This window comes from Sardina pilchardus, chromosome 9, assembly GCF_963854185.1.
Source record: "Sardina pilchardus chromosome 9, fSarPil1.1, whole genome shotgun sequence".
NCBI lineage: Eukaryota > Metazoa > Chordata > Actinopteri > Clupeiformes > Clupeidae > Sardina > Sardina pilchardus.
In genome coordinates, this window is record NC_085002.1 from 31,789,674 (window position 1) to 31,813,290 (window position 23,617).

Here is a 23,617-nt window from a genome sequence, read left to right on the forward strand (position 1 = left end):
GTATTAGCGGTCTCTCAAAGTGCCAGTGGGTGCAGCTGTAATGTGTGTACAGAATCTGATCTCTTCCTGAAATAAGCCTGTTGATTTATGAAGTTTCACTAAAGAAAACATAAAGGTACTGTTTAAAAACATTGCCAAAACTAGTAGGAAGTAGTGATTACTCTCTCTCTCTCTCTCTCTCTCTCTCTCTCTCTCTCTCTCACACACTCACACACACACACACACACACACACACACACTCATAGGCGCTGGGAGACAGAGTGTTTCTCACTGCGGTGCCTCATTGAGCCTCATTAGGGCTCATTTATATTCTGTGCGCACGAAGACTTGGTGTTCATCAAACTGTGCCCGTGTTTACCTCGCACACACACACCCTCACACAAAAGAAGAACCAACAGGCAGCATCTCCTATCACCATCACTTGTGCAGTGACCTGAGAAGCCTTCGCTCTGTTTTTCTTCATTTCCTTTCTCTCTCTCTCTCTCTTTCTCTCTTTCTCTTTCTCTCTCTCTCTCTCCAGTATCTTTTCTATCTAAAATTTCAGTCATTTCAGTTTTGTTGAACTAGTTCTGCATGTTATGATGTGTGACTAGTAAATGTGTTCTACAGTAAATAAGAAATAAAGCATGGTGCAAGATAATCTGTTGTTCCATTGTAGAGTGTTGACATTTTTACTAACCAGCACTCCAGTTTCATGTGCACAATGGTCTCTCTTCATTCCAGGGTCACTCATATCCTCTCTAATTTCTCCTGTTCGCGTTTGCCCTTTAGGTCCTTCAAGCCTGATTTTGTTCTCATCCGACAACATGCCTACAGCATGGCAAAGAACGAGGATTTCCGCAACATGATCATCGGGCTGCAGTACGCCGGTGTCCCCAGTGTCAATTCCCTGGAGTCCATTTATAACCTATGTGACAAGCCATGGGCGGTGAGGCTTCCTCCCTTTGTTTAGCCTCATCTGGTGCTTAGATTGACCAAAACCGCTATAATAAGTGTTGATATGTACCATGGGTGAAGTGTTGTGCAAGTGACCCGAGATGGGGGAAATGCAGACGCCTTTTTCTGCTGCTGTCCTGCTGCTGTATTCAAATGAAATGGGTTTCCTAGATGTGTGACAAACCTCATGTTGACAGTGAATAGCCTATGCTTACTGTAAGGTCTGCTGGCATACTGACAGGGCTTGAATGTATAACTAGAAGCACAAACTGTCATTATTGAATTTTCCTTTTTCTTTTTCCTCCATCAGTTTGCTCAACTCATCGGCACTTGCAAGAAGCTTGGCCCTGATAAATTCCCACTTATTGAGCAGACTTACTATCCAAACCACAAGGACATGGTAAGCAGGTCTTCATTGAACTACGCATGATGGCAGCATCACAGACTACAGTGAACATGTCTTGTTCAGTCTTGTTCTGTATTATGTATCAGACAGTGAAGAAATACCGATGATGATGTCATTATTATGTAAGTGTTCCTGTGGCCGCAAGTGAGAATGGTCATGACAATCCAGACAAGATAAGTTGATTTAGCCTCCCAGATAGGACATACACGGAGACATTTTGTGCATAAAAAAAGAAATCGAGCTGTAGTTTATTCCTTATTGTAAGTGAATATTTTTTATTGAATGAAGGGACATAGTGTTAGTCTGGATGCTAGTCAATCTCTGCAGATGCGAGACAGTACGTGGTCTATATGCTGAAAGAGCTAGCATCCAGGCTAGCATTGCACAGAAGATAAAGTATCGTTTGAAGAATATTTGAAATGTTTTTTTGAAAGTCCTAGTTAAACTTTACATACAATATTTTTGGTACGTATAGAAAACTATATTGACAGCAAAAGGAAACATAAATACCCATACAAACTTTTTGTATACAAAATCATTTCCTACATGGCTTCTACGTCTGCTTATGTTAAAGCAATGTATTAGCTTTTTGGCACAAGAAAAAAAACAAACCATCGCACAATGAAACAAGATCACAAGGCAAAATCACAGAAAGAAGTTATCAAGGAGGCTTCAATTATAATCTAATGGGTGATTTCTATGCTAATCTAACTCTTTTGTGCTCAGAGTTAATGTCCAAATAATAGAAATATGCACATTTGTATACAGAATTCACACTGAAGTTCCAGGTGTCCAAAATATGCATACACATTTAAGTGTACATACTGTACAGAATTGCTGTATGCAGCGATGAGAAATGTTCATGGTTATGGCAATATTTTCATCCTCAAAACAGACTTTTTTTTTCACAATTCCAGTGTTTCTATTGCACTCTAGGGAAAGTGTTCCACTGGAATGGATCTTTCTTTTAGAGCAGATTTGAAAAGACAAGAGGAAAAGACCAAACTGTCACCGTATATTACACTGTCGAATCAAGCAAAGACAAGCAAAGTCAGCATGAAACCCTGACCAGGGCTGATGTGTAGATTTGAAACATCTGTCTTCTGATGGGCACTCTCTTTCCTACATTCATAATAGTGGCCAGGTGGACCCTGCACGTCTTGAACACAGATCTTTGAAGCCGCTGAGTGGTGGAGATCAGAGCGTAAGATAAATAGAGATGGGAGAATAGAGACCCATGCGGCCCGCTGCCTCGCCTGGCGGATGGGTGAGAGGGGTGAGCGCGACGCCGCCCTCAGGGGTCAGACAGGTCGAGCAAGTCCTTCTCCGGAGGAGGCCCGCCCTGGTACCAGCCGCAGGAGCCGTCGCTGCGCTTGATGCAGGCGTGCTGCCGGGCCTGCTCCCCGCTGAGGCTGTTGTCCAGCACCCAGTCCGTCCACAAGCACTCGCTATCGGTGGTCGTGGAACAGGGCACCGTGTAGCATGGAGCGATCTGAGAGACAGGGCAGGGCCAACAGTTAGTCATTGCATTTGGATCAGTTTAGGTCAGGTCTTCTCTTAGTAAATAAAAACCATCAGCTTACAGTACATGACACATGAGGCATTTATCTTTTGTTCCCTTATGAATAATTATATATCGCTAAGGGACTTTCAGTCCATTATGAAGCTATGGCAACAGTTATTTAGTACTGTGCAGTACTTAGATGGAACAGTTATTTGAGAGGAGATGACTTAATAGCTATATAGTTGATCTCTGATGTGACATGTGAAAACAGCCGTCTTGTGCAGAATATCATTAAAGCGTTAAAGGCGTCTGAAGATATCAGCCAGACTTACTCTGCAGTCACAGCCCATTTGATATCTGTAATTGAGATTCTTCTTTTGGGTTAGTGACAAGTTGTCCCATGGTTCAGTGAAGTCACAAAGTCCAATTGAGACTTTTCCATCTCTGCGAATATGCCCTGCAGAACAGCAATGATAATGATATAAGTCTAGCAGGATGTTGATCAGCACAAGTGATAAGCATTGATACAACTGTGCTACTGTTTCAGTGTGTGATGAGTCATAACAGTCTACAGAAAAAAAACAACAACTAAAGAACTGAACAGAAACTAGAGAAAAAGGAACTCTACCTGACAGTAGGTATTGGATTTTGTTATTGGAATCCAGCTTGACTCCGCAAAGAGAGGAGTAAAGTGGGGTGTAGACGTACTGGATGTCCTTAACTTTATCAAAGCCTTTAAACATCTGCAAGAATGATAAACCATCATTATGTTATTATCTATCAACATTATAGCAGCTTCAATTGCATTATTTTGAACATGGCAGAGAGGTGGTCTTGACAGCAGCCTGATTGATGAAGAAGGAGAGAGTAACTGAATTCAACATGACAGAGTGACATATCACCACCATGGCATTTCTATAGGAACGCTAGTGAAATTGTATTGCCTGTGATTACATTATTGAGCGCTTGTGACGTTTTCTTCATTTTCTCTTTCTGTCAGACTAAATAGATTTGTAACCTGGAGGCTGTCTGCATGGGTTTGGATTGAATGAGTTGGGATGTGAGTGGAACAAGACAGGCGATGAGAAAAATCTCTTTAATTATTACTAGATGCAATGATATAATGTCAAAGAAAGCCTGAGGTGTTTCTCTGATCTCATCACATCCCATATTGGTCTCGCTGGGAGGCTTCATCATGAAAGTCAAACAGGAGGACATGGCTGTGACAGAGAGATTTAAAGTGGTTGAAATTCAGTTGGCCAATCTCGCTCCTTACCTTAATGAGTTTAATTTCATATTGGACCATCTTCATGTAAGGGGAAGAGGTATTGCTTGGAGACACAATCTTCTCTCCTGATATCTTTGCTCGAATCACTGATAAATTAAACATGACTTTTCATTAGTAAAGCAGTTACAAGCATAGCAATGTGAAAAAAATACATCGGATAGTAGTTTTTCCTCCGCTTGGTTTCAAACAAAAAGCATCAGTTGAAGTCAACCAAGTCTGGATTTCATTACATTGTTCAAATGCAATAACATACACATACACATACACACACACACACACACACACACACACACACACACACACACACACACACACACACACACACACACACACACACACACACACACACACACACACACACACACACACACACACACACACACACACACACACACACACACACTGATAGTGTGTGGGACCAGTGCTTGGGTAGGCTTTACAAGCTGACCATTTAACAGCAGACGCTGCTCTGTGGCTGTGATGCTATTTGATCCTACATGTATGTGTGACTGTAGGCAGAGACCTGCACGGCTAGTAGACCACTGGCACACTGAACCCCACCGCTCCCCTGGCTGTTAATGCTTCCTCAACACTGGAGTATAAATCGGAACACGTTTTGCATCACAAGTACCTGTCCCTACCCTTTGGGCGCCCCAGCAGAAGAAAGGCCCACATTGTTCTAAAACAGGATTTCTGACTCTAGTAACCCTACCAAGCAGACTGCTGTGATCCATAGAGCACAAATCATGAGCACAAGCACAAACAGGTATATCAGTCAAAGAAGCCATTTTTGAGGTGTTTTGGACTATGCTGTGTGCAACCAGGGGGTATTAGCTTACAATTACAAGCTCATATCTGTCATTCCGATCTCCTTTGTCCCTGACAGAGGCTGGAAAGCTCATCCAGCTGGGCAGGCTTCTCCCTGTGAGGCCTGCCGGTGACATATTCCCAGCACAGCTTGACTTTCACATCTCCAGCCCCACAGAGTCAGTGCTGTGCTGTCAGTTGTAACCCTTTAATGGGACCGTGCCAGTGGCCGCTGTCTAGGAGCGTGCAACAGGGCTGTTATTTGTAGCCCTGTCTATGTTTGTCGGGTGCCCAAACTACCTGCACTTGTATGTGGATGAAGAGGGGAGTTGGTCGGATTTACACTAAACCTGACCAAAGTTTTTTTTAATTTTTTTTTTTTTTAAAGAAGCTAAATATATTTCACTCTATCCCAATTTCAGCTGTATGTTTATCAATGTGTTGCGAACCATTGTTGAAACTAAACAGCATTAAACATTACCAGAGTTTTCATAAGTCCTCTATAACCCTTGTGCACTTTTCTGCTTGCCAGTCTCAGGTGAATTGATTATGTCTGCAAATATCCAGTTGCCTCTTGAACTCTGATTTCTCAAAATGTGTCCTCACAGACTTTCTCCCTCCTCTCCATGTTCCCATGTGATTACAGGAGTAGTGATGGGAGAAAGTGCCATTGCACAAGGTCTTCAGTTCAGTTGTGTATATACTGTACACTGTACTGTTAAACTGTCACTTACATGAAAGGAATTATGACTATCTAACAGACATTTTACTTGAGGTGAAATGTGTAGTAGTTATTGTCCTTATGTTGCGCTTGATATGTTTTCATATTTGAAACTCACACCATGTCAGACAGACTTTAGCCATAACATCTAAACATGTCACCTCAAGCTGCAACTAATGATTTTGCATATTGATATGGAATATACTCTAGCTAATTTCTTACAACGTTCAAATAATGCAAACACGGGTCACTTCCCTCACTTCAGAAACATTTGGTCTTTTGTTATGATATCATTAAATATCAAAGGTACAGATTTGGGCACTTCCGCACTACAGGCTAACATCTGCTTAAGGATACAGACATGAATGCAGCGCAATTGGGGAAAATGAAACCCTCAGTAGAACATTTACAGCGTGTTTGGGGCACCACAACTTGGCACCATGTGTGTCAGTCACAACATGTGTCTTATAGTGTAGTGGCTGTGAGGCAGAGCCTCTGTAAACAGCCCTGGTTCAAATCTGAGCCACTGCCAAACTTTACACCAGACACTTTCAATCTGCATTTATTAGTAATGGTGGCCAGCATAATGCTCATCTGGCATGTTAATGAGTCCTGTGCTCTCCTGCGGCGCTTTCATTACGAGCCTCTCGAGGGCTGTTGTCACACATTATTATTGGCAAATCACCTGCAGTGGTAGCACAGCCTCAGTGAATGCTGAATGAGGGGACTCGTATAGCATAGCGTTCGCTCCTGTTCTTATCTCAATTACAAATAAAGACAAATAACGGTAAAGCTAGAGCATGTCATGTTTTGTATTGCCGAGGACTGACACAAATGACATAACTGCAGACAAATACGTTTCTGTATATTGGCAAATCATACTTTTCTACTTGGTTCTCTTTTCTTGGGAGGATTAGCTGCTAGATAGAGAGCAAGGGCAAGAGCAATTCCAACAACAACTCTCATTCTGAGAAATCCTTTATTCTTACACTAATCCCTGTCTTTGTTTACTTATGACATGTTTGTATTTAAATCCAGCATAAGATTAGGCCGGCTGTGTTCTTATTGCGACCCTTATGTGCTGGGACTACAGAGTGACGAAAGGGCTCCAGTGCCTCAGCGGGGTTTTCTTCTCCCAGTTATGTAAACACGTCTAACGCGAGACAAGAGGCACAACAGCCCAGGACACTGCTACATTACCACTAGTATAAGACATGGAGGAGTAGTGGTCTGTTCTCTAGGTTCCATTCTGTCAGCTATGCTATTGGGTTCCAGATGGGAATGAGGACCAATAACTGCTATAAGGCTTGTAGTTCATATTAGGACATAACACCCAGTGTTTTTGCAGCTATTGCCACATTTTTCGGCTGAAGTAGTATGTTGAGTTTGAGGACCTTTAAAGAATCAAAAGTTATGAAAATGCCTTACTGTCTTCTGTTTGGGCAGGTCTATGTCAGAGAGGAGTCTTGAAGTGATATCATTCCAAAACATCTGAAACATTGTTAAGGCCTATGAGGCCACCATTTCTCTCCCGTCTGTGGTTCATTCATCACAACAAATGGTGCACTCTCAATTCTATGGCATGATCGTTTCTAACAGCTTGGCTAGGGTTCCTTTTAGCTATCAGCAAGATGGTAATATAAGAAAAAAGTTGCTTTATTTGCTGAATAACAGATGTATTACCTTCACAATCACAATGAATCGCGAGCCTTGTCATGTTCACAAAGATATCCTGTCAGGGTCTTTAAAGTGGCCAATTAGTATGCCGAGCACCTGGCCTGGCCTATAGAAATGCTAATGGCGTGGGACTTTTGAGACTCATGTAGTACATTTACTCTTTGCACAGCCTGGACCCTCTCCAGTCAGTAGAACTTTAGCACTCTGCAGCCCAAGGCTGGGCTAATGGCTCCTCTGGTTGCTCCTGTTAAGATCCAAGCAGTATGGCTGACAGGACAGACACTAACAGTCGCCTTGGGTCACCAAAGGGGTTCCTAGGCAGATTCCACAGACCTTGGCTTACAGTATTACATTAATTGTGCCCATATATCTATGAATTGTGCCATGCAAACTTCAGCTCAAAGCACTGCCCTCAAACAACTGACCCAAATTCAGTTATGTGTTTGTCTCTACAACCCAGTTCCCACTCTTTTAGCCAGCCAGTGGTGGTTAAAGCTCCAGTATGTTATGTTTTTATCATCGGTTTCATAGAAATGTGCTAAACATATATGCTAGTTTTCTGCACTTTGTCCTGTAGTTTCCTTAAGATGGGTTTATCAAATAATCTTGGCAGCATTATAGAGATACTGCCCTCTGAAGTTTGACAACGAGCCTAATACACTGAAGTTAGTCTGACATGAGAATTCACGTGCTTGACTTGTTGTAGCAGTGTGAGGACACACTGGGAGATCAGCTGGCCTTGTTTGTTGTGTCTCTCGACTCTCTCGACTGTTCTAAGTTTTATTGTCAGAGAGAAAGCTCCATGTGAAATTCTTTCATTTCCATGCCAATTATTTGATCAGTCCAGTTTCATTTCTCTTCCTAAAGGTAAATCGGAGGTGGATAAGCCCACATTTTTTCCAGTGCCTCCTCTGCACCGAAAATGAATAGCTCACTGTGGCTCTGAAACTGTCTATCCAATTTAGCCTAAAACATACACAGCTTCACAATCTCTCTCCCTCCCTCTCTCTCTCTCTCTGACTTTTTGACATGTACACTGGGCTTTCCACTCCATGTGACGGACTCCAGCACTGTCCAACATGTTTCTGAGGACACAAAGTCAAATGGCACTGTTGATTTTGGCTTGCCAAGAGAAGAAGAGCATGAGAATAGAGAAGGACAGGGGCAGACATGGAGGAAATCAAAGAGAGGCGGCGGGAGGAAGGAAGGAAAGTTGGTGATCTAAGAGAATTTTGTATTTATTTCCGGAAATGTTCAAATTTGAATTCTCTTTAAAACAGTAGATTATCCACTCATCAAAATTTGGCCTTCACAATTTGTAACCAAATCCAATAGGATGTATTTAAATCCCATGTGAATCCCACACAGTAACAAATACTGAAAATTCATTTTGCCACCACAACAGCCATTTGTCTGGAACTTTGCATGCTGGTCTCACATTATACATGTGCACTAATACTGTTATTATAGCCAGCAAATCCCCAGCTAGACCATGCCGTGCCTCAGTCACAAACAGCCCTCTCCAAACGGCCCACAGGTAGCAGTAGAAGGCATCGAGTGGTGCGCGCGGCGTGCACTTACCCACGTCCGAGTAGCAGAAGTGTTGCTGGGGGTGTGCTGGGTGGCAGCTGCAGCCCTCCACCGCCGTGTCCAAGCCCAGGGAGAGGAGCAGCGCCAGCCCCAGCAGCACGCATGCGGGCACAGGGACTCCCATGTCGTCGCTCACGGCTGCCTGCCCTGCCACTGAGGATTAAGGTCCTGCACAAAGTCTCCGAGGGTCCCCGCTAGAGTGGAGTGCACCAGAGAGGGGAGGAGGGGAGGCTGACTAGCGACTGGTCGGGTTGGCTGTGCTTGTGAAGATGGGAAGGATGAAGAAAATGGCAGTTTGCACTTCCAATGCACTGACTCTGAGTCTTACGTCAAAGCTCTGCTGTCTGCACTCTTTTTTTTCTCTGTCTCACTCTTTCTGTCCCTCTCAATCTTGCTCTCCTCTCTGTTTCACCTCTCTCCTTCTCTCCACTCTGGATCCTGAGAGATTGAGACAGGGAACCCCTTATGTAGCTTTCATCTTTGTCCGTGGGAGGGACTGCCTCAACCAAAAAAAAAGAAGAAAAAAGAAGGGGAAAAACATGCCCCTCCTTCCCCTAGTCTCAGCCCCCACAGAATGGTCACCAGTTACATGAGCACCCTGTGCCTTGACTCACTAAGTACATGCAGACCAAAAAAAAGAAAAAAAAAGAAATCATGAATGAACTCCAGACCATCACCCGTGTTTTTCACCTATAGCAGCAGCCCTTTGCTGTTGGGATGTGTGTGTCTGCAGTCCTTACTGTCTCAGTTGCCATTGCTGTGCACTGTCAGTGTTAGATAACAGGTTGGGCTGAGAACGCTCTGTTACTTTGAAACGCATTAATGGACCATAAAGGTGAGGAAATATGATCTCCCTCTCAGTCTGTCATTTGCTGTTAAATTGCATTGCTGGATGCCAGCCCTGTATCATTAGTTTTCTGTGCAGGTATGAGACAAACAACGCTGCAGGCATCACACCTGCCCAAAATATTATTGGCATGATTCACAGACAGACAGCCCAGGGTCACCCAGACGTACAAGTTCAAAATCATCCGATGAGGGGAAGAAGTTAAATCTCAGTTCTAGATACAGAATGCTGTCAGAGGGTGAAGCAGTGCAGGGAGAATTGATTTTGGCAGTCAGATACCATATAGAAACACATACACATACAATTACTGGAGTCAAAATGACAGAATGTGTGGACTCACAACATTCCATATGCTGTATGCCTGAGAGAGCTCTTGCTCAGGTGCTCCTGCACACAGCACACAGCACCAGTGGAATATTTGATATAGAAATAAGAGACTGCTACACACAGCTTAGATAACTGTCTTATGACACACATCACCAGTCGTCTCTAAGCTCCTCTAAGTAGACCCACTTGTGGCTCATATAATGCCATAGCTTTATGCAATTTATCCTAGCCGCACTTTATCTGTAAACACCAGATGAATGTTTTTCCCACACACACACACACACACACACACACATACACGCTCACACACGCACACGCATACTCACCAATACCAACATCACTCACCAACAACATAATCCCTAGAAGATTGGTCAGAACCATAAATGAAAGTTTGATAGATGACCAAGCAATACTTTAAACGCAATTCTGATGGCTGTTTACACTTGCTTCCTGGTTCCACCTAATGTCAATAAGTGATTGGACACATAGTAGATAGATACCGTAAGAAATAAGGGAGTGCCTCTAGACTCTGAAAGGGCCTTGATTGCACAGTACTGCTAAAGGGTTCAAGTTTTGACGTTTGAAAGTTTCGTCTAAAGAATGCTGTAATGTTGACACTAGAAAAGTGGACATCCGCTTCAGAGATCATCTGACCGCATATCAGTATTCTTAATGACCCAGTGTATTCTTATCCCATATGCCTGATAGTTACAGCCCATACCTTTGAAACTCCCAACTGTGTGTGTGTGTGTGTGTGTGTGTGTGTGTGTGTGTGTGTGTGTGTGTGTGTGTGTGTGTGTGTGTGTGTGTGTGTGTGTGTGTGTGTGTGTGTGTGTGTGTGTGTGTGTGTGTGTGTGTGTGCGCGCGCGCGTGCATCAGTGATGCGCGGGCTGATCCAAATCGAGCGGGCGACCGCGGTCACCCGCGGTTATGGGTCAAGAAAAAATATTTTTAATGATATTCGGGTCATGTTTGGTCGGGTCGGTTAAAATGAATATGCCGTTAATAATCGTACACATCATTTTCTTTAGAAGAGAAAGACATAACTTGCGGCATCCCCACTGAAACGCGATTCTATCCCCCACATTTTTTAACATGTAGAAATGCACTTATTGTTTCTGCGTAGACAGACCCTTGGCTACACTTGACATGCAGTTGTGTTCTGTTCTCAGAGCATACACTTTCTCTGTCTATGATCTGCAGCTTTTTCCTCGAACTGCTGGCCTCGACAGAAAATTCGGCTACTGAGTGAAGTTGCCGATGCGATGCGCTTCCCAAGTCTGATAATTTGCAGCAAGGTCGAATGGTATTATGGAACCATGGGCTGAAAGAAAAATAAACTAAAAGTTTCCCCAATCAGGAAATACTTCTTAACTTAATGTCAACAAGGTATAGCCTACAGTACAATTGGTTTGAGCATGCAATGTGCGTCCTTGCGCAACTTATAAAGTGGCTCGTTGGAAAGCCTCACGTCTGCTCTTTCGTGCAATTTCTAATCGCAGAGCAATGTAACAGAGAGGTGTGTTTTTGACGCACTCAATCGGGCTCTGGATTTTGGTTTTGGTTTTTGTTTTGGTCCATTGATGAAGACGTTAATAAAGAGTTTCTTAATAATATTCTATGCCTGCATTTCATGCTTGAGAGAGCTTCAAGGCATTCATGTGAGGGACGGCTGAAACAGAATTTGTAGGCTATAGGAAAATCCTTAGGCTAATTATTTTCAGTGTTGAATCAAATAGCCTAATTTTTCGATGAATGCTGACACGGAACAAAAAAGGGTAGACTAAATGCATGTTTCCCAAATTCTGAGCAATCACTAGGCTATAGCCTAATTAGGCCTATAATGTTTTACATGCATATGAGATACCAGTTTTGCGTAGCTCAATGACGCTACGACTAAGTTAGACTACTTTTTACAGTAAGCGGGTAGGGAAGCGGATTGGGTACAGTATTTTAATAATTATTTTTTGCGGTCCGAGTTGCCCGTACCCGCACATCACTGGTGTGCATGCATGTAGAGTACTGTCATTAAGCATGCTCTCATGCTGTCACATTTCTGAGATGGTCATGCCTGACAATGTGACTTACTATCAAAAATATCCCATGAACGCTTGACTTTGCAGTTGATGATTTGGTCCTGTAATCTACAATTACACAATTACTGACAGTGATTAATGCTGGGATAATGCTTTCTTTTTTCAGATATCCATGCCCACATTCCCAGTGGTGGTCAAAATTGGCCATGCCCATTCCGGTATGGGCAAGGTAAGACTGTCGCTAGGCTTGTGATTGTGCATTGTCATCAATCTAGCAGATTCAAGAGGTTCACATATGTAGCACATTTAATAACATGTCAGTGTGGTAATCCAGTTATTTAACAATAGAGTTCCTTAGTAACTAGGTAATATTGCCATGTATTACTTCTTCTCTAATACCTTCCTCTTTGGTGTGCCTGGTTCTTAGGTCAAAGTGGACAATCATAGTGACTTCCAGGACATTGCTAGTGTGGTGGCTATAACCCAGACCTACACCACCACAGAACCGTTCATCGATGCTAAATATGACATCAGGGTCCAGAAGATTGGAGGAGACTACAAGGCTTACATGTACGCATGCATGTGTGTGTGTGTGTGTGTGTGTGTGTGTGTCTGTGTGTCTGTGTGTCTGTGTGTCTGTGTGTGCTTGTGTGTGTGCATGTGTGTGTGCGTGTTTAATCAGAGGTTAACTATTAGTGCTGATAGGAAATAAGACAAAAAAGGAATGACTTAGATTTTGGTCAATGCTGGAGAAAACAAAAAAATACCTTATTTTTTAGTCACAATTGTGAAGTTGAATACAGATTACTCAGACTCAATGCCCTTGAGTAGCCAGTCAGGGACTTTGTGTAAAATGCAAATAAAAGCAGTATATGACAATATCCAAGTCTCAAAAAGGACATGGACAACACATCAGATGTTGAAAATGAAAATATTTACTATTTCATGGAAAATATATGTTAATTTTCAATTTGATGCCAGCAACATTTTTCAAAAACATTTGGTAGAGGGAATGTTTACCATTGTTCTGCTTCACTGGGCTAGGTAAACCCTGATTGGTTGAGGGACTATCCAAGCGTTCAGAGTCAGAGCAGAAATAAGATTGAGCTTAGTATGGTGATAGCCAGACTACTGCTTCACCTCTTCATTTAACAAAATTCTGTAAATGTTAAGGAACCGAGTAACCGAGTAAACCCAGCCCAATCCGCCGGTGACTGGATTTCGCCCTGCAGCTCAGGCTGGAAACCTGCACATTTACCTCTCCTGCTTCCTGTCCACGTTTGTTGGAACCAATCACAAACTAGCTTATACACCAGGCACACCCAGATAATTGGTCTGATTGGTTGAAGGACTATCCAAATGCGTACAGAGTCGTTTGAACTGTGACAACGATTTTTTTGTGATTTTCACATACAAATGAAGCATTCTGGTGCATTCTGACAAAAATAATAAGGACAAAATAGAAAAAGTCCTTACAAAGACGAATGGGGCCGGTGTCATGTCGAGTTATGCTATTTTGTCGAGAAGAGCTACCATAGCACCGCAAATCAATATTTATTTATTGATATCATTTACAGGTTGCTGGCAGATTATTACATTCTGTTTTTATTCACATTCTACACAGCTTCTCAACCTTTTCTGGTTATTAGACAGCTGTGAATGTCATCTGATTTGCCAATAGGATGCAGAAGTGATGACTCTGTCCTGTACCAGGAGTAGGCCTACAGTATACCCGCTCTATTGTATATCTTTTCTGGATTTGGGCGCACAAGTCTGTTCAAAGCGCTTCAATTAGGAACGCATTTTTAGAGTCCCTGCCCTAACAAGCACTATTGGTGCCACCCATTCCAGTGTACTTGGAAATATATGACCAAGCCAGCTCGCGCTACAAAAGAGTTGGAAGGACTTCAAGTTAAGCAGTCCTTGTCTGTATGATAAATCACCCATTCCAGTGAACTTAAAGCCAAATAATTCATTTTTATGAAGCCCGAAAGAGCCCGAAAGATCATTTTGTTATTTGATTGTAGGTGTCATTTAAAGGTGCTCTGTTCTGTAACTGTAACTCACAATTGCAAACAAAATTAGAGGTTGTTCTTTTCTTGTTTTCTGATGTTTGTTTTGAAAATGAAAAATTAATGTCCAAATGCATAAGGACCATATTTCTTGGTTAATAGACTTCTGCTGTGGAATTTGTCATCTGATCAGGCATTGTGATGCAGAAGTGATGCTTTGTCCTGCATAAGCAGTAGGCCTGTATTTTACAATGTTTTAAGAGGAAGCTCATTTACACAAGAATAGGTGACTGACTTGTCAATGACTGGCTTGTCTTTGGTCATCAACTGTAGGTATAGATAGATCTCCTGCAGGACATCGAATGTGCATTTGAGTTCTGGCAAACTGCACACTGATTCTAAACAACAAAGCACAAGTCTGTGCAATGTGGCCCAAACACTTGTGAACCGCTACAACTGAATCATAGTGGGGCACTGAAATTAGAGGTGCTCTGTTTGGGTGGATATTGCAATCTAATAGTCTAAGGTTTCATAGTTCATTCAGACCAAAAGCAACAAGACTGTCAAATTGGCCCATACTGCCCTGTTTACAACACCTTGAACCAAGTAGGCATTCCAGAGACCCACTGAAACGTGCAGTCATGTCACATTTTGAGAGTGGTTAAACATGTTGATAGCCTTTTACACGTATACAGATGATCTTCTAATGAGCTAGCTTGTGTTCACTATGTTAGCTTTGTTGATGTTCTTGCCAGTCCTGGCCTGACACACAGCAGGCCCTAATCGATGTCATAAGCTGTGGGTCGTCTCCTATGGTAAAGTGTGTGAAAATGCTAGCTTACAGAAAGAGCTCAGAAGGTGTGTTAGAGAGTCCTCATGCACTTTGTGATTTGAGAGGGATAACCCTAAGAGAGGGGACATGCCTGAAGGTCTGTGAGTCAGTCAGTGTGGACAATGGGAGTCTGCCTACTTCTTCAGTTAAGACAGTACCATTCGAGTCCCTGCCCTGTCATTCAATGTTGACACATGAGGTGTGTGCAAATTTGCAATTACAAACTGCAAACAATTCTAAACATTTCTCAGTTTGCCTTGAGTTGACCGTAAAGGTTTGTGGACACTTACAAACACCTTGAGGAAGTAGCTCTTCACAAACATAAAGGGTTACTGTACACAAAATCGTTCCAATTTAATTGTTCATTCAGGGTAAATATTTCACCTCTGTTCAAGGAATTTGAACACACCTAGTATTGTGTAGGGCTTTGGAGGTGAGAGGGATCATTTTGATCTTAATATACAGTAGGAATTGTAGCCAATGTAGATTGAAGAGCATTGGGATGATGACATGGGCAGACCACCTACTGTGGGAAAGAACCCTAGTTGTTGGAGAGACTTACAGGGACACCAATGAGCATTGTTGGTGTTTTGACATTTTTGAAGGAACTAAGGAGGGAGGGCAATGAAATGGGAATATTGCAATAATCAATACGAGTTTGTGTATCAGTGTCAGACAGAAGTGGGAGAAGACAAGAGATGTTACAGAGGTAGAAGAAGTAAGTGAATATAGCTGCTGAAGGGCCATGTGTTCCATGTACCTAACGCCCTGCATTGTTTGTTTGCCATCTCTGGGTCCAATACTGCAAGAGTAGGTTACACAAGAACATTTAAGAGTCATTGCACGAGAAAACCAGGCAAAACCAGCAGGAGGTAGGAAGATGGGGGTCGGCCAAATCGGCTCATACTTACATATGTGATAAGTATGTGGAACTATGAACAGCCATAAACTTAAAACCCTCAAACTCTTTTTTGTTGTGGAGTTCTGGGGCCCCTCTCAGAGAACCTCAAAAATCCAACAATTCATGGCTGAAAATGACTGAAATTGCCATTTCTACCCTGATTATCCTGATAAAGATATGAACATGAGCTTTATGTTTCCATAGAGCTTAGGTAGAATAGTTTTTAAGACCAAAAGGTGCACTAGGGGGTTATCTGCACCACTGAAAGCAGAATTTTCATCCCTCTAAAATTGGTCATTTTTTGGAGGCATTATCTCACATTCGCAGTGGCTTTGGTGGATGGTTTTACTGTTGCTGGACAGAGAAACATCTTCTGATTCAAAAACAATTGTCGTCTAATTGGGCCACACATAATGTGCGCCGTGCCAGGAGGGTCTTTACGGGGGTTTTTCGGGTTTTGGAGTATAATAAACCAGGTAATAATATCTCACTATAGGGTAATTTATGGTCAATTTTTGTGTCACTGTATGACAAATTGTTAAAGAAAGCTTTAATTAACTAGAAAAGCACTCAAAGAGTGCAGACTTCTGCATGCATTGTTGTTCTTGGTTGTCATACATTTGAAACTAGACTATTCAGATCGCCACCGAGTGGCCATACCATGCCATTACATCGCAAACATCTGGCATTACATCTGTTTGTGATGTAATGCCATGGTATGGCCATGTGATGGCGATCTGAATATGGTTTATCATAGGCCAAAACACGAAAAATCCTGCTAAAGACCCTCCTGGCACGGCACACATTATGTGTGGCCCAATTAGACGACAATTGTTTTTGAATCAGTAGATGTTCCTTTCTCCAGCAACAGTAAAACCATCCACCAAAGCCACTGCGAATACGAGGTAATGCTTCTTAAAAATGACCGAAATTTAGAGGGAGGAAAATTCTGCTTTCAGTGGTGTAGATAACCCCTCGGTGCACCTTTTGGTCTTTAAAACTATGCTACCTAGGCTCTATGGAAATATAAAGCTTATGTCCATATCTTTATCAGGATAATCAGGGTAGAAATGGCAATTTCAGTCATTTTCAGCCATGAATTGTTGGATTTTTGAGGGTCTCTGAGAGGGGTCCCAGAACTCCATAACAAAAAACAGCTGGAGGGTTTTAAGTATATGGCTGTTCATAGTTCCACATACTTATCACATATACAAAGTATGAGCCGATTTGGCCGACCCCCATCTTCCCACCTCTGCCTGGTTTTCTCATGCAATGACTCTTAATTGTATTCACAGGTAAAGTTTAGCCTGGCTAGCACCTACCACTTCTCAAATGAGACGTGGTCTGGCAACCAGGCGTTTCTCGTATTTGAAAAAATGCCCAGATCCGTTCATTGGGCGCCACGGATGTCTATCAAATGCGTCTGTGCATAGCTCATCATCGTCTTGCTTTCCCCCCTGTTCTGTGATTGGTCCCTTATCTCAGGCAAAAATGAGGGCGGTAGTTTCCAGACCTTAGCAGCGTGAATCAAATCACCACGCAAGACAGGATGGGAACACCCAGGCTAGGTAAAGTTATCAATTGCCCCAAATCATACCGAAAAGAAAGGAGCTTCTTTGTTGCCAACTGCACCTCCTGAACCAACCTTCTTGGCTCGTGGTGTTCTCTGGGGGTAGATCTTTGGGCCACTATTAGTCAACTTTCACATGCTCCCACTTGGACAGAGTCTGATATTCTATCATAGCGGACACCCACATTTCCGTAGACCTGTGGCCTAATGAGTATGGGCACCTTGCATCTCTCTGTCAGTGTACTGACCAAATTAACTTGATGTCTCAACTTCAAGAGACAATAATAATTCATTCTAAACTAATTCGGCCTAAACTATCATTAAGCATTTCATTGTAGAATGTAAGTTCTACTTTGTAATTTATTTATTCAAATTCGCAATTACAAGAAGTAATTGTTTATGTTTTCTCACATTTTCAAAATGAAAATAGGATGACAAAATGTACAATGACTAATGTCATACATGTCTTGTGACTGGATGCATTATAAGGTAAAATTCAATTTCCATATTGATAAAGGCCATTGTTCATAACCAACTATATTACATCACATTACACTTTTCCTCTTTTGAAACAGGAGGACCTCCATATCAGGAAACTGGAAATCAAACACAGGTTCTGCCATGTTGGAACAAGTGGCCATGACTGATAAGTGAGTTGATTTTTCGTACCAAGGCCTGGAGCTCAGGGCTCGCATTGACATTGTATGAGAATGTATGAACTGCTGAATTGAACCCAAGCAAGTAGATGAAATGTTGTATCCCGTTGTAGATCTCATACTCAATTTAGTGCACCAGCTCACACACAGTCATAGCCAGACCTATACTTGCAAAGCTCAAAATAATGAAGAGCAAACACCTGAGGGAAGAATAGTGATGACCCAATGATCTCACGCTGTGTGCAGATTGTGTCACTTTCAAGCTTGCCCCCCTGCGGCATCATTCACGCACCATATAATTAGGGCCTGATAACTGCTGGGCATGTCTTGCCTAAAGCCAAGTATCAAGCTGCCTGGACTCCAGGGGCATTCATTTCTCTCTTTGGTATTTTTACACACGCAAGAAATCACTGACCTGCGAAAAATGGTAATTTTGAAATGTATGTGTGGATAGGCCTGTAGTCCTGAATTGTAAGGACTGAATTGATTTTCTCAGTATTGACACTGTTAAAAGCATGATGTTGAGAGATATTACTGATGCCAAGTCCTCTTCAATACAGGTATAAGCTGTGGGTAGACACTTGTGCTGACATCTTTGGAGGTCTGGATATCTGTGCAGTAAAAGCCATACATGGAAAAGATGGGAAGGACTACATCACTGAGGTGAGCCCAATCAGTTCACCATCACAGTCACCCCTTTATGAGCACAAATAGCTAAGACTCCATGTTAAAGCTTCATTTATTGAGTTGGGCTTCTTATGGTTGTGTGAACTTCAGCAGTCTTATCAAAATCATTTATCATCAGATGTGACAATGGTGCATTTTGTGAATGAAGTGTTATATCAAAATGACGGTAGCAATACAGCCATGTTAAGGACTTTTTTCATCTCCTCCCTCCTCCCTTTTTTGAATTTCTGGTAAACATGACACTGCCTCTACCATCCCACTGTACAATAATGACTAAATAACAGGAAGGTCTAATTCCATTTGAAATTACAGCTATATTTTAGTACACATTGTGTGCATGCATGAACACACCACAAGTTTGTGGTCACGCAATCCACTCAAATCCAACATGGGAAAGGGAGGGGCGGTGAACCACAGTGACTGTGGATGATGCACTCAGCATGTCTCATTGGGACATGGGTGGGTTTACGAGGGTGCCCACAATGACACATGTCAGGTTTGCTGATCCCTCTTCATTAAGAGTTATGGATATCTTTGTAAGATATGGTAGCTATCGTGAGTACAAACATATTATTATGTTAGTTATAACTCAATATTTAATGAGTGAACGTTCAGAACAGGAAAACCTCATTAAACCTTATTAAATGTGTTGCGGAGCTGAAAACCTGGATGTAAGGTATTCGAAATAGTAGAATGAAGAAAGTATGGCTTTACGTTTTTCCTCATTCCAACCATTTAGACTCTCCTTTATAAGGAGTTATTACTGTATTTCAGGAGGAGATTCAGGTAAAAAAAACTTTCATTTCACTTTAGTACCTGTACAATCTACTAACAATTTTTGACAAAGTGTGAAATTAAAGTTGACATCATTGAAATGTCCTTATTGTGTAAAAAGTCTCCCATTGAGGCCACTGGCATACTGTTCGGTGCCTGGCCATGACCACTGACCACTAGCCAGCATACTGAAATGATTGTAAAGCCTTCTGGCCTCTGATGGAGATTAGTTATGAGTACAGAAGCATGTCTTTTCCGTCTCCCTTGCGCCAATCATGTCATCCTCACATGGAGATGGAAGAAGATCAAACAGAGGATTGCCCAAATATGGGCATGATTACACAGGGACAAGATGGCTATCTGAAATGTTGTCATATGCCCACAGTGATGCTACATTTTCCAGAAGTGGTGGGTTTGATTGAGCAGGATGTTTGCTGCGGATTTAGTCTGGCATCTATCCATGACAGCGCAAACAAGTGATGATACATTCAACTCAGTGGAAGAGTTGAGACACAGTTTGATGCCATGTGCATTATATTTGATGTACTGTATACATAGGAATTGTACACTGCTATAAGGTGCATCATGCTCAAATATTATACCAGGCAGTTAGTTAAAGTAACAGTAGCATCGTTACATGTTTTGCCCCAAAGATTTTAGGTAGACGATTCCCAGGACACTGAAACACTGGGGTACAGGAAGCTTGGTGGGCATGTAGCCCCACTAGGCTCATAAGGAATAGACACTTTTTGCCCCGGGGCCACCCCAGTTGTGGTATGTGGGTCTTAAGGGGCCACATAACCATTAATTTGGGGTGTAACGCCACTTAGTGAAATTTGTAAATGCAAAAATCAGGGACTTCAATCATTAGTATGTACAACCCCTGGCAAAAAATATGGAATCACCAGTCTTGGAGGATTTTAATCCATTTTTTAGAAAAAAGCCAGATCACAGACATGACACAAAACTAAATTCATTTGAAATGTCAACTTTCTGGCTTTAGGAAACATTAAAGGAAATCAAGAAAAAAATTAATTAATCAGTAACAGTTGCTTGTTTTAGACCAGCCAGAGTGGATATGGAATCACTCAATTCCAAGGAAAAAAATATGGAATCATGAAAAACAAATTGACAAAAGAACACTTCAACGCACCACTAGTACTTTGTTGCACCACCTCTGGCTTTTATAACAGCTTACAGTCTCTGAGGCATGGACTTAATGAGTGACAATCAGTACTCTTAATCAATCTGGCTCCAACTTTCTCTGATTCCAGTTGCCAGATCAGTTTTGCAGGTTTGAGCCTTGGGATGCACCATTTTCTTCAAATTCTACTACAGATTTTCAATTGGATTGAGCATTATCGAAGATGTAACGATCGCCGTCTCCCCAATGCCTTTACCTGACATGCAGCCCCATATCATCAACGACTGAGGAAATGTGCATGTTTTCTTCAGGCAGTTGTCTTCATAAATCTCATTGGATGAAAGTCATATTCAGTGATGAATCGCGTTTCTGCAATGGGCAAGGTGATGATGCTGGAACTTTTGTTTGGTGCCATTTCATTGAGATTAATGAAGACAACTGCCTGAAAAAAACAAGGTCATTGATGATATGGGGCTGCATGTCAGGTAAAGGCATTGGGGAGATGGCGATTGTTACATCTTCAATAATGCTTATATTATTATTTATTATATAAAGTTTATATTGACATTTTGGACACTTTTCTTATCCAATCAATTGAAAGGATGTTTGGGGATGATTACATCATTTTTCAAGATGATAATGCATCTTGTCATAGAGCAAAAACTGTTGAATTCCTTGAAGAAAGACACATAAGGTCAATGTCATGGCCTGCAAATAGTCTGGATCTCAATCCAATTGAAAATCTGTAGTAGAATTAAAGAAAATGGTGCATCCCAAGGCTTCAACCTGCAAAACTGATCTGGCAACTGGAATCAGAGAAAGTTGGAGCCAGATTGATGAAGAGTACTGATTGTCACTCATTAAGTCCATGCCTCAGAGACTGTAAGCTGTTATAAAAGCCAGAGGTGGTGCAACAAAGTACTAGTGGTGCGTTGAAGTGTTCTTTTGTCAATTTGTTTTTCATGATTCCATATTTTTTTCCTTGGAATTGAGTGATTCCATATTTGTTTCCCCTCTGGCTGGTCTAAAACAAGCAACTGTTACTGATTAACTATTTTTTTTCTTGATTTCCTTTAATGTTTCCTAAAGCCAGAAAGTTGCCATTTCAAATGAACTTAGTTTTGTGTCATGTCTGTGATCTGGCTTTTTTCTAAAAAATTAAACAACTGGATTAACATCCTCCAAGACTGGTGATTCCATATTTTTTGCCAGGGGTTGTATGATGAGAAGGTGTGAACTGCAGAAATATAGGATCACTACAACCTGCCAAGAAATTCTGCCCATGGGGGGCGCTGCAGTTGAATCTCAAATTGCATGTGCCATATTGGTGGTGCGTGCTTCCACGTGAAGCAGTGAGGTTTTTGGAAGTCTTATTTGAGAAATAGTTTCATTTATTCTGAAATTGCCTGTATGAAGATCATGTAATAGTGGGTCAGACACACTCTTACCAGATAAAACAAACCTGGATGTCACAGAGGGAAGTGGTTGTGTCCCTGTGTGTGGAACATGCAGTCATAGTTCTTTCCTTATGTCCTTATAAGGGCAGAGCTTGAATGAGGTGTATTGCCTTGTATTGTACGGTATGCCACATCTTCATCATCAGTCTGCTTGCAATGGCCTGTTATTTGCCAACGTAACTATAGGTCATCTTTACTAATCAGAACATAGAGTATGTCAAATGTGCTATGACAAATGGACTACCCCAGTCATTTTGTAGTCCTGCAGTAATAGACTAATAGAGAAAGGGGAACGGTATTTCTGGTGTTCTGAGGAGAGTGAAATAGAACCAAGCAATTTCCCTTCCTATGGTCTGTTCCAAGTTTTGCCTCCTTTCCAGAAACTGCCTTGAAATGACAGGGCCACTCTTCGTTGCCATGGCAGCACCGATGAGCATTTTGAATGTTTTCATAACACCCAGACTGTGACTGAAGCCTCTAACAAATGAAATCCTGCTGTACATATATCCACTATGGGTATACTACTAGAATGATATCAGATTAACTTCATCCAAGCTGATTTGACCGTGCAGTATGAAGAGTGACTTAAATTTGCGGGTTCTAACATTAACTATTTCGCTGTGACCCCTACTTTGTGACATGACAACTGCTTGCTGATTGCTGACAAATTATGTTTTCAACATAATTTGTGCCAACACATATTAGCTGTTCCCCTAGTCTAGTTCTTGAAGAGTCAAAGACTGACCCCTGACTCAGAGACATTCCTCGTAAAACCTGCCTCTCTGATCAGCTACTGATCATGAGCCAGTCCTCAGAGCAGGGCCCACACGCTGATCTTCATCCTTCACCACTTCATCAGTAGTGAGGTTTCTGTTCATCATTGCTGTCTAGGTGGTTGGATCCTCCATGCCTCTGATTGGAGAGCACCAGGGTGAAGACCGCCAACTCATTGCTGATGTGGTTTTAACCAAGATGAACCAGGCGGGGAGCCGAGCCCCTGCACGCCCTCCCCAAAGGCCCACCCCCCCTGTTCAGCCCCCAGAGGTAAGTCCCCCCTTCTGCAATCACCAGGCCCACTTAATGGTGCACCATGGGAGAGCTATGGAAATGGACTCAAGGTTTTTTCTTTTGCTTCAAGCGCCCTCTGGTGTTTATGTTTAACCACTCCAAATAACTGACACTGTGCTATCAGGATCTTTATTTTTGTTTACTTTAAGTTAAGGTCAGTAAGTGTTTATGATTGAGTTTGAAGTCATTTTAGTATGATGAACCTGAACTTTAATTTCACACATGTTCACACATGACCTTTACATGAATAATGTCTGCAAAAGACTCCAAATTTATGGAGGATTTTGTAGCATTAATATTAAGTGAATACAAATGGTTATCCTCAAGACACCAGACACTTTTTGACTTACAACTAGTACTTTTCTTCATAATTCCCA

At 42.0% G+C, this 23,617-nt stretch overlaps 2 protein-coding genes across 3 annotated transcripts in view; one reads left to right on the top strand and one right to left on the bottom strand.

The window, feature by feature from the left end:
- syn2b (synapsin IIb) overlaps positions 1–23,617 on the top strand; it is a 61,543-nt gene that overhangs the window by 33,093 nt on the left and 4,833 nt on the right. For both annotated transcript variants that reach the window (XM_062544750.1, XM_062544751.1), the window contains exons 4-10: positions 772–928; positions 1,247–1,336; positions 12,306–12,368; positions 12,567–12,709; positions 18,030–18,104; positions 18,671–18,773; positions 23,064–23,216. In XM_062544750.1, coding sequence (XP_062400734.1) covers positions 772–928; positions 1,247–1,336; positions 12,306–12,368; positions 12,567–12,709; positions 18,030–18,104; positions 18,671–18,773; positions 23,064–23,216 — 784 coding nt within the window. The remainder of the gene's footprint in view (positions 1–771; positions 929–1,246; positions 1,337–12,305; positions 12,369–12,566; positions 12,710–18,029; positions 18,105–18,670; positions 18,774–23,063; positions 23,217–23,617) is intronic.
- LOC134092324 (metalloproteinase inhibitor 4-like) lies at positions 1,602–9,395 on the bottom strand. Its single transcript, XM_062545125.1, has 5 exons — positions 8,921–9,395; positions 4,123–4,220; positions 3,475–3,589; positions 3,179–3,303; positions 1,602–2,834 (listed from the first exon to the last, which is right to left on the bottom strand). Exons 1-5 carry the CDS (start codon positions 9,051–9,053, stop codon positions 2,637–2,639), a joined length of 669 nt encoding a protein of 222 aa, XP_062401109.1. The 5' UTR covers positions 9,054–9,395; the 3' UTR covers positions 1,602–2,636.